Here is a 12,401-nt window from a genome sequence, read left to right as displayed (position 1 = left end):
TAGTTGCTGCAGAAGCCCAGGAAAAGAGTTCAGAATTGTAAAAGTAGGTCAAATAACTACATCAGTGTTTTGTCTTTGTGTAGTTCTTAGCACAGTCAGAGATCCTGCTATGTGAGGTTGGACTTCTAGATGGCAATATAAAAGAAGTGTGATGTATGGAGCCAAGAAAAAAAAAAGGAACTTTACAGGAGATGATAGGCTTCAGTAATGAACAGGAACAAAAAAAAATTACATTCTTTGCAGTTACAATGCTAATACAGGGTTTTACTGATCTGTCAAACCTGCAGAATATCAGAGAAATCTTGATTCTTCTAGGAATATCTATCATAATCATTGGTTGTAAAGTTGATGCTAGTGTCAGTAATCAAGTAACCAGGATATAATGTGCAATGTTTACTGCAGTCTCATTGCGGGGGCAGGGGAGTCAATCTCAGAGTGATCACATTGGTTTATCATTTTCAAGTTATATTTACAGATAACTTCAAAAATAACCTTGTCACCATGAGCTATGAGGCTCTATATGGGCAGCTTCATTTTCATTTGATGTAGTCACTAATTTTCATGGAAACAGCATTACATTTTTAGCAAATAAAATAAGAAAGCATCTTCAAGTCGTCTGACTGGAGACAAAGCATTCTGTGTGGACTTTCTGTTTACATGCTGATATTCTGGGATGAATTAAAGTCCTTATATGCGTTGAGCAGTTCTGTTCATTTATGAATGTTAAGTAAATCAGCAAAAATATATCTGCATGTAGGAGCAGCATCTAACATTTACTTGCTCTCTCTTCTCATTGATGAAAACAATGAGTTATTCAGAGAAAAATAAAGCATTGCTGCATTTGGCTGACACTTAACAATAAGCATTGTGGCCTGGCTCTGGTAAAATTCTTGAACACGTTCTTCAGGCTTTTATTAAGTTGAATGGAGTAATTTCAATAGGCTATTCATAGATTTGAAATTGAAGACATGTTTATTTGCTCTGCTGAATTTATAGCTATAGTAACAAGAATTAACCTAGGATTAAAATCTGCACTGATTTACAATATTGTGCATATCAGTAGAGATTGCTTACATTGTTTGATGAGACTAAACGTCTTCATTAAAATCCAACATAGTGCCTGCAAGAGAAGTAACTTAGTCTCTTAGCTGTAGAGATGATAATTTAAGGTCTTAAAAATGATAGAGAAGAGGCAAGCTTAATCCTCTGAGCCTTCATGCTGCAGATTAGATAAGTAGTTGAAATTTCCAACTGGTCTTGAACCTGTGAAGATGGGAGCATTGCTAGTACTTATTTTCAAAAGTTAGAATCAGTCTTTCAGCTTTGGTGGTATAAACCACAGCTACAAGCTTTTGTCATTCAAAGAGAAAGAAAATCAATAGTTTATTCCATTATTCAGCACTGTGTATTATTTATATAATGACAGGTTTTGCTGGATGTTTTTCAAATGTTGCTTTGTAATGGAATTGATGGTGTGTGTGGGGGTTATGTTCTGAGGCTATGCTATAGCCTCTCCAGAGCCATACAAATACCCACAGCAAGTCTAGGTTTTCTCCTCCTTTGTGTTTTTTTTTTTCTTTAAAAAGAAATGGAAAAAACAATTAACCTCTAGATGTTGTCTTCAATGTTTATTTTTGCAGATTGAAGATTTTAATTTGGTGTAAAATAAAATTAACCCTATCTATATAAACTGAGAATATAAATCTTCTATCATTGTTTATACTAAGAATATATCAAATTGCGAAGTTTTTTGTAGATTTATGGCCCTCTTTCTTTTTTAAGTTGTTATCAATTTCTGTAAGGGTGATTTCTAATTTCATTGAAAACTGACTAAGTATCTTGTAAAGGATGTGTGTGTTGATGATTTTCATCACTGTGTCTTGACATAGATGAGGCAAATTACTGATGTATTCTCTATACTTACTATTACACCAGCTAACAGGTAGTGAACAGCTGACATATTGCCAGGGAAATTTTACTTTTGGAAAAATTTTAATAATCCTCTTTTTCAGAGAGAGTAAAAGAAGGCACCAGGTATTAGTCTATTCAAAGTCATTCTCAGGATTTAGTTTGGTCCATTTTTAAATGTCCTACAGAGGGACATTTCTATCATGTCTTTCAGTGAAGATGCTTTGAAAAATCAGTAGTTGAACTGTCTTGTTTTTATGTCTCTGATTCCCCTGACCCATCCCAATAATTACTTCCACCTCCAAAAAAAATGTTGTGAAGAGTACTTTTGTGTAAATTAATTACAGAAACAAATCACCAGAATCTCTCTAAAACAAACAACAAAACCAAATTTTGTGCTTTCTAATAAGTGAGATTTGTAAAATACATTAATACATGCTGGTGCTTTTTCTTTCTGATGCTGAAAAATACCACAAGCCAACCTCTGAAAGCATTTGGCCAGTTTGCTATGTCTGATAACCTCCTGTGGATGTCAAAGAGAAAACAGGAACAATGTACCCTTTCGACTGAATAGAGAAATCCCTTGTCCCATAACTCTTTGTGCTCACACGCAAAATGAGGCACCGAAAAATAATATACTTGAGGATTCAAAAAATAATGTGCTTTCATAGATTTGTATGTAACCAGTTACAGTTTTAGCTTCATTAAATACACAAATAGGCTGATAACTGCGTGCTGTCAAACATAATAAAACATAACGGATAAGACACCAGCTGTTTGTATGTTTAGGTAGTATCCTAATCTAGCTGCCTTTTGAATGGAAGGATTTTTCTTCATTTCAGACCAAGTTTGATCAGTCTAATACCTAAGAGTTAAACTTTGTCCTGTTCCTTCTAGCTAGATAATCTGTTCAGAGTACTTGAGCTGTCCCAAGGTAGCTTGCAGCATATTATCATGTTGCATTTTCTGTTCAAGACAATAATCTACCAAGGACAATTTAACAAATCTTATGAGTTTATTGCAACAGATAAATTTCATTTGCAAAGAAAAATACTTTGCTGTTGTACTGATTTCTTAAAGCTGTCTCCTTCATGCTAAAGTCAACCTATCCTTAGAACAGATTAAAACATCTGTAGTGGTCTACAATGAGTATTTTCCTGTCCAAGATTTTTCTTCTATAAATCAGTGAGATTTACATGTTGAGTTTGTATTCCTGTTCATACCGTAGCTTAGAATGTACCTGGGATAATGAAACCTGTCTTTAACTGGGGAAAAATCTCCATGTTAATATGACTAAGAAAAAAGCCCCAGCAAACCACAATCCAGACCCAAGGCTGCATGTTCGATGTGAAGCACTAATAAATCAGTCCATTAGTGAGTGCAAATTTACCTTCTCTTCTGCTTGTTATCAAGTATTCCCAGGTGTCTATGTATTCATAAAGTATAAATTAAAATGGCTTTAATACTAGCAACAAATTCACATAGTGCAAGGACCATAAGGCACAGTATTTTTCCCACATCAACAACAAAATACAGAAATATTCATAAAATAAAATATAAAAGTGAATAATCTTCCTGTCTGAGTAATATATTAGTTCCTAAGAACATAACAATACCAGAAAGAAAGAAGAAATCACAATAACAAAAATAAAATACAGTCACATTATTTGGTTAATGACCCCATCTTGTGGAGCAGTGCCCATGCTTTAGCACATTAATAGCTCTCATACGCATTTTTGTTGAACTGAGTCCTTAAGGAAACTGCATTGCTTGATGGTGAATTACTTGGCATTGCACTTGCTGTGTCCGAGGAAGTGTTCTGCAGGCAATTTATCATTTCTATATTACAACTGTACAGGAATATAACACTCCTTTGTTACGCTGTGGCATGTCAGGGGTCAATACGTTACGGTTTTGTGTTTGGCTCAATCTTAGGTCACCAGCACAGCTCGCTTTACCCTCCCATTCCAGGTGCCATGCCTGTCTCTCACGTGGAACCGCTGGGAGAGTTTCTTGCCGTTGTTAAGAGGGGGGGAACCCATCTCCAAAACGGGAGCTTACAAAATTGTTCCTTTTCACCACAGCAGTGGAAGTGAGAGTAACCGCTGGGCTGATGCTTGGTCACCAAGGGGCAGCCTGATGATGGTCGTAACGTGTTCCACGTACTTCTCCCCATCCCTCCTTTCCCTGCCACGGGCGTGCACCGGGTGCAAGGGGGGAGAAGCAGCCCTGGGAGCCCTGGGGACTTGTCTTGCTGCTACGTTTCTAGCAGGGAGGTGTCTGACCCCTTTTACCTATATGAGAGTCCAGTCACTCCTCTGCTGGAAAGGGCAAGCTGCAGTATAAAGGCTTTACTCCAAGAGAGCCAGCATTCGCTTTTTGCCTTCCGAAAAGGTGTGTGTGGGCCTGGGAGGCGGCCTTTGGCAGGGGCCACCTCAGATACGGGCTTGGGGGTTGGAAGCAGTCATTTTCTTGCCTTTTCTAATTTTTTTCAGATGCAAAGATGTGGGGTTTGAGTTTGTTTATTTTTTTGTGGTATTTTGTTGGTTTGGTTTGGGTTTTTTTCCTGCAGCTAGTGGAGTAAACAGCTTGGAAGGATGAAAACAATAAGACCCAAACAACAGCTATGATTAATGACTGCTGACATTTCTTCTAACACCTTTCCTTGCCTCGTGTCCCTGATTCAGTATGCTGAACGCTTTGGCAAACGCCATTGCTGCAGGAGCCATATTTGTATTGAAGAAAACAAGTTGCAGAGTTCGGGTTTTGATAACTTGTGAGTGCAGCTGAATTTCTGCAGTGAAAAGGAAGAGAAAGGGTACGAGTACATTCAGGCTCTTAGGAGGATTATTTTTTTTCTTTTTTTCTTTTTTTCTTTTTTTTTTTTTTTTTTTACCCTTTTGCTTCTGAAGTCTCAGAGCAGCCCAGGTAGTGCTGTTGTTTCTGGGATCAGAATGTCTCTTGTTTTTTTAAACACAGAGGCTTGACACAAACCAGGGAGCGAGGGGAAGGACATGGAGAATGGTTGTGCTACAACTGTCTTTCTGCAGTTGTAAAAAGAGGCGGGGGGGGAAGGGGGAGGAAGGGGGAAAAAAACCAAACCACCAACCATGGTTTGCTGCATTTGAGCAGTACTTGCCTGATGGCGTGGAAGGCTTGTTTGCAATGTGTAGTCCCTGAGGTGCCGCTGTCACCTGTGGCGTTACCCACTGTGCAGCCAGTGGGCTTAGCCTGGCTCCCAGCCCAGCCGCCTCCTGGCTGGTGCTGGCTCTGGGGCAGCGCCCGTTCCCCAAACACGAGGGGGAGCGCAGAGGCCAGCTCCCAGGCTCGGGTGCTGTTGCCAGTGTACATGTGCCATGGCGGTGGGGCAAGAGGGCTGCACCAGTGCCAGCGTGTGCTAAACCCACAAGAATTATAATTTTATTATTTTCTATTCCCAGATAGCTGCTCACAGAGCTTGTTGAACTATGCTTGATGATAGAAAGTGGCAGCTTGGGTATTTTACTGTAAAGGTTTATCCTATTAGATATGCTTTCATCATAACCTGGGTAAATCAGCTTTGTCAGCAATATATATTATGCTGATTGCTGAAATTGTTTTCCAGGCACATGAGATATTTAAAATAAATAACCTGACATGTTTTCTACCCTTTACATTTGAACGCGTTTCCCAGGAAGGCTACAGATACCCTTGACTCTCACTTGCGTACAAGCCTCTTAAAGATGAACTAGAATGCTTTTTCCATCTTTTTAAAGGAAAGGTGTATTTTGTATGACTTTTTGCGAAAGTGGCTTTTCACCATGTTGGTGAACTCAATGAGGACATTGCAGGCTGCAAATGGAAAACATGTAGAGAATGTCTATAGCCCAGTTAGGAGAATTGTTTTTTCAGCTATTCTACATAGACTTAAAAAGATGATATTGCATGATCTTGCTTCACGTGTGAATATCCTTCGCTCCTTGGAGACCGGATTACGGTGCTTTGATCTCTGTTAACATTTTTTAAAGTAAGCAGTTGTTGACTGTATCTTGATGTTGTTTACAGAAGGATGCAAGGTGTGAATTGCACGCAGATAATATTTGCAGATTTCACAGGTACAGAAAATTAGAGGAAAAAAACCAAGTTACAAATATCTGTGAATATAGTATGTTGAATGCACTTTTGATATTTCTGATCTCATGCTCTTACAAAGATTACATTCCTGTGTCAAATGTACCAGGGATGTTTGTATGTCATGCTTGTATGTGACTGCAAGAATACAGATTACAAGACTGTAATGTGGAATACATATATGTATGGTTTTGAGTTATGTATTTAATACCAAAAAGAAAGATTCATTTGGGTGTCACTAGACTTGCATAATACGCCTGTCCTAACACCATGCTAATAAGGTATTTACACGACATAGCATCATCTTACGTTCTTTCCTTTTGAAATGCATATTGTGTCTTCTGCATGAAGACAGATGGGGCGTTTAGCAACTGTTATAGAGATTTGTATGCTAAGTGAACTGAGCAAGCTGATGCTTGATGCTTTCTGGAAGGATTGAAGGGTTGCAAAAGGTGAATCACTCCCAGCATTTTCAACAGAAACCCAAATATTTCATGTTCTCATCACAGGTACCAGAGCTGACAATTCATATGATAAAGTCTTTAAAATTACTGCTTGCTTGTGTTGGAAGACCTTTTAACTTTGCTGTCTAGTTCTTAAGTGGACTTTTGAAAGTTGCAGTACGTTAGTGAATGGGACCGAGTGTTTGACACAGCTCACAGTAGTACCTCCCAGCTCCAAGCACAAGCCAACACATCAGCCTGGCTCTGTCTTTCTTGTAACCCTCCTGCTCTTTCCCTACTTCCTTCCTCTCTGCACACACTGCTCTTGGAAACTGTGGCAAAATCATGCATTATTCTGTTCTGTATTAAGGAAATGTGACTATAAATTGAAAGGAAGACAAATGCAATTAAAATATTTTGCTTTTATTATATTTAAAAGGGAAATACTGCATTTTCCTCAGAAAAAAAAAATCCTTCTTTGTTCTTTATAATGCAAATTATTGCCTCCCATGGAAAAGCAGAATATTTCAAGTCGAATATTTCAAGTCTAAGGTAGAAGAGAATTGCGTTCTACAGCCTTTCTGAACATCTGGCCGCCTGCAGTTTCAGTTTGGACCTGAAGCTACTACTCCTTATACACTCAGTTCTGAAAAGTCAATTAGCATTTTTTCTGTTGCTCTGTCCCTGCAGGATGGAGAGGTTGTTGTTCTTTAATCACATATCAACTTAAACATACTTACTACCAACTTAAAATTAATAAGTGTTTTATATAAATTTAAATCTACTGTACACTAAAACATCTCTCATATCCTAATTTCTCATGTGAAAAAAGGGTCCTGAAATGTTTTGAACTGCATGCGGTAAATTCAGTCAATATGCTAAAAACATTAAAATTTTTGCTTCAGTTCTAAATGTCTTGAAATTATTGCATCATATCAGTCAGATGGCTATGTAAGGAACATGGCAACGATTTCCTGAAGTCAGATTTTCTGTTACACAACAGATAGCAGCTATGCAATCATGCTGGGTGCAGGTGTGGCCACTGTGCTGTAGTGAGAGCTACAAAACTCAGTAAAAGCCTTCCATTCATCTCTTTAGGTTTTGATCTCTGTCAGAGAAAATGAAGGCAAGAACCTTGTCTAACTAATGACAGTAGTTAGCATGTTGAGAGAGGAGTTTCAGGAGGAAGAGAAAATGAAATTCCTGTAGGTAGCTGGCTTGAGGCACTTCAGTTGAATATAAACATAATGAGTAAAGGCGTTCGTGTCCTTCCCCAAATACACTTTCCTTCTGTGACAGCTCAGTGCCCTAACTTGCCATTTTAGGATTGCTCTTCGAAGGGCAGGGTTCTGCTTTTCTTTTTGGCCAGTACCCACACAGTGGGTCCCAACCCCACATTGTGTTCTGCAGCTCTGCCGTTTAAATATTGAATGCTACCAGTGATGATAAAGGGGATATTTACATTTTGGTCTATTTCTAACATTTCTGTCTCTTTTTTTCTTTTTTCTTTTACATGCTTGCTTGGGTATAGCAGACCATTTGGGAATTGAATTCATGGGTAAGTGTTCATCTCTCTTCCTTTCACTTGCTAATATTTATCTTGGTGCCTTATCCCCAAGCACATGGAAGTTAATGGGAAGACTCCTGTGACCTCCATCAGTGGATTTTGGATTGGGGTCCTATTGTATTTACCGATTACATTTGAAATTATATGAAGATTTAATTTTTCTCTTGTCCACTGGTAGGAGGCTTAAAATCTACATAATGATGTTTTGGTATTTTATTGGTGTTTAATGAAACATAATATAAAGATTATATGGCTATATCATGACATTTGCAGAATAAGATTTTATATGAGATTTTTAGGAAAGAGTTAATGCCTATCTTCACATAAAGGAAAGTAAATTTTAAATTAGAATTAATTTTTTTTCAGAATTTGGTGTTGATTACAATGTTAAATGTAACTAGGTTTAATAAGAACTATTTCATTAGCTTTTAACAGACAAGTCAGAGGAATACTTTTAAGAAAAGGGACAAATATCTGTGATCCTGTGAAATAAGTTAACTTCAGCTTAGGAAAAAAGCTAAAGGAGGAGTGAATAATTGCTTCTTATAATTTTGGAAAGGAAAAGATGATGTTCTATTGACTCAGTTGCTACCCTGTAATGTATTCATAGCTGGATGGAATGATAGGCTTAACAGGTCACCGCTTCACCTCTCAGCTGGTGATCTGCAGAGAGCATAGGTGATTTCCTCGAGGAAGCCGAAGTTTGTCCTTAGCAGAGTTAGTGGACTGGTGCATCCTTTGTTTAAAAACAGCTTGCATAAACCATTAAATATGACTGAAAACACTATAATAAAAAGCTTGCAAATTCATATCGAAGTCTTAAAAAATTACTTTTAATGAGGCTTTTCCCTATGTTGAGTTTTACTTAATTTTTTTAGATTTTAAAAATAAAAACATGATGGCCTAGTGATTGTAAGTGGTGATACGGGGATCTTGTTGACAAGTTGAATATAAGTTGTCATGAAGGCAATATGGTGATAAGTATTAACTGCGTGGCAGGCTTCATTAGCAAGAGGATAGCCAGCAGGTTGAGGGATATTTTCTGACTGCTTTTGGACTTCTGTGGCATACCTAGAGAACAGTTCTCTCTAGAGAACTAGTCTGTGATCTCCAGAAGTCTAGTGTTTCACTTTGCTTTATATGAAACTTTAAAAGTACTGGTGGAATCAATGCAAGTGTTTTCACAGACTTGGTGGACAAGCACAACTGGGAAATGGTTACTTTAAAGGCTCTGCATATATCCTAGTTTTACTGCTTAACTTAAATTGTAAGCAGCAGTCTTGAGGCATACAAATTGAAGGAAAAGCACATACATAAAAGGAACAGGATAAGGAATATATATAGGATTCTCAGAGTAAGCCTTTCCATAGGAAGCAGGGAAGTGTTGCTCAGGAGGCAAAGCTGAATTATTTTCACTTTATTTTGAGCATTTTGGTTTCCTCTTTTGGTTTTTTTTTTAGACATCTCTTTAAGGCTTGAAATAAAGCCAACCCCTGAAGTCTTGGCTCAGAGTAGTCTTCTCATATGAGTAGCTTTCTGATTGCCTTATTTAATGTTGGAACAGATCTTGATGGATAGAAATTAATGAAATCTTGTGTCTCGAGCCTGAAAATATTATGACAGCAGTCTAAAATGAGGCTCGAGGTTGTTTTCTGTGGGCTAGAAAAAATCAAGTTCCAGAACCATACACAAAAGTGAAATGCTCGTGCTTCTTAAACCCTCCAATCTTTTTGAAGAATTACTTAGGAAGTGTAGGCACATATGGAATCATTACTGCACACATAGCAAAGTCCAAATCCCCACCCTGTATACAGAGAGATCAGGTGACAATAAACTCATCAAATTAGGGCTGCTCTTGCAAAGCCTCTCCCATGAGTTTACTTCTTTACTGTAGAAAATAATTGCAGTTGTGGGAAGGGTGTTTTCCAATTATGAAAAATAACAATGTATAGATGCTGCAGAGTTTAGCCTTGTTTGTACGTGACCAAGGGAGCACTCTTTCTAATGCTTTCATTGCATTTGTGGGCTCAGTTGACATAGGAATTCCATTTTCATCATCATCTTCCAGAAATTTTGCTTGAAAACCATGTAAGCCTGGATTCCCAGGCAAGGTTGAACTCCTTCCACAGTAGGTAAATCTCAAATCTCATAGAGATAGGAACATCTGTCTGTAGAGGTGCCCCAGGGGACAGATGAAATGTATGCTAACTACACATCTAGCTTAGTGTACATTTGCCACGGAAAGTAGATGAGCGCAGTTATTTTTTTTGCTAGATTCTCAGGAATCATTGGAGTGTGTGTATATACCTACCCAGTCCTTCTACTGTCCTGTTAGGATCTGTTGTCCATGAATTTGTGTATCATTTTGTGAACCAGCTGATACTGTCTTCCCCCACAAGCTCCTGTGGCAGCCAGTTCCAGAGCTCAGTAGTTAGAGGCTGTGTACATTGCTTTTTCCTTACCTGTCGAAGTCCACTTCCTACCAGCTAGCTCTCATGTGCAGGACTTACTGAACAAGAGTTATGCATTCAGTTTATCTACCGCACTGACTGTTTTGTTAACAGCTCTCACGTTCTCACACCCCCTTCCCCTTTTGGATAGTGTCACGTTTATGTTCCATACAATAGTCAATATTGTGCATTCCCAAACATGAATACCTGATACTTTAATGTTGTTGCTGGCTTTGGTTTGCAGTGTCTGTTTCTTTGTATGGATAGCAGAGATAAATGCAGGCGTATTAACATGGCCTATGTGTTTTAAAATGTTGCAAATGTAACAATTAATGTACGGTTCTGATCTATGCACGTGCAGCTTCTCTTGAATTAAGTTAAAGCCTAGTATGTGTTCAAGGGACACTCTGTCCTTAAAAATGTGGATTTAAGTATTGTGATCAGAGTGGCCAAGCTTTATGAAATTCTGGTGATAAGGAAATGCTTTACACTTTCTAGTACCTCAAAGAAAAAAGGGGAAAAAAAAAGTCTTGTGTTTGATACTCAGTCATGAGAGGTAGATTCCATTTCCATCTCCGATGCGATCTTCCAGAAAGGCTTTGGGCAAGGTATTTTAATCTCTCTGTGCCTTAGATTCTCAATTACAGTAATTTGTGTCAGGCTTTCTGCATTTAGATTCCTCAGCTCTCTAGGGAATATCTTTCAGTAGTGTGTAACACAGAAGCTATTTCTTCCTTGCAAGAGGGTGCATACTTCACTGCCTCCTTGCCTGTGCTCCCTGGTTCCTCATAAGAGAGCACAGCAGTGCATGGGAGAGTAGTGCACAGCTCACGCAGGAGTGCAATGCACCTGGTCTGGATTGGTGCACATGTCTGCATGGTTCCCAGGGTCTCACCAATGATGATGCACGCAATTTTATTTACACAAAGGTAAGTAAATGTTATGACGATGTTCCTAGAAACTGGAAATCTGCTCATTCTGTTAAGAATTTCATGTCAATTGAAAGCCGACTGGCTGTTGGTAATGCTCATGTGAGGCAGTGAGTTTGTAAAAAAAGGAGAGATTGAAAGAAGCAGCTTTTATTCAATCAGAAAACTAAGTGATGTATTGTTAGCATTGGATAGCATGGGAATATGAGTATCTACAGCTTATTGTCATTTTTTGACCCAAGCGGTTAACCGCACATCAAGGCTGAATGGTTTATTTTTGTCTGATGGAAAATTGGATGATGAAGCCAAATATCTCTGATAGCCAACATGGCTGATCAGGTTACTTTGGTGCAACAGGTAGCGGTTGAAAGCTGAGTTGTGGAGACTGACTTCGTGCATGTGGTCCCAGCTGCAGAGTGAAATCATTATTTTAACTGCCAGATACAAGGAGATGCAAAAGCCTGAGAGTGATCTTTGGAAATAAGTGTTCTGGGCAAAGAGTCAGTGCCCGAGACAAGGAGTCGTCAGTTTTACTCATTTCTTACACTGAGAATGAGTAGCTAAGGTGTGTTAAGGGACAAAACGTGAAGGTGAGTGAGTATTGGAATAACCTGCTACAATACATGCACAAACATGACTATTTCAGCAATTCACCTACACAACCTCATCTGATGATCCAGAATCTCTATCTTTTGTTCTGTAACAGTAATTTACGATGGATACGGTTGAAAATAAAATGCCCCAAGAAAATGCAACAGGTAGGTCGCTACAGTTGTGGTGGAAATACAGTCATTACATGAAATAGTCCTCATCCTTAGGCTGCTTAGCAGTTAAACCTATATAAATGGTGTGAACAATTATGATGTGATAACCTGAATCTCCCCATGCGTGAATTGCAAAAATAATACAGCGGTTACTATATTTAGTTGCTACTTTTAACTTGAGATACTTAGGCCTTACACAGGAAGTTAGTATTTTTCCTTAGAACTGGTTA

The 12,401-nt window shown here is 38.4% G+C and overlaps 1 protein-coding gene across 1 annotated transcript in view; it reads left to right on the top strand.

Annotated features, from left to right (window-relative positions):
• The window catches only part of NRG3 (neuregulin 3), a 424,200-nt gene that overhangs the window by 343,043 nt on the left and 68,756 nt on the right, over positions 1-12,401 (top strand). The window contains exon 4 of the mRNA XM_075025600.1: positions 7,993-8,019. Within this exon, the coding sequence (XP_074881701.1) occupies positions 7,993-8,019 (27 nt within the window). The remainder of the gene's footprint in view (positions 1-7,992; positions 8,020-12,401) is intronic.

This window comes from Buteo buteo, chromosome 4, assembly GCF_964188355.1.
Source record: "Buteo buteo chromosome 4, bButBut1.hap1.1, whole genome shotgun sequence".
Lineage (NCBI taxonomy): Eukaryota > Metazoa > Chordata > Aves > Accipitriformes > Accipitridae > Buteo > Buteo buteo.
The sequence above is the reverse complement of the archived record's forward strand: the minus strand, read 5'-3'. Positions and strand labels throughout refer to the sequence as shown.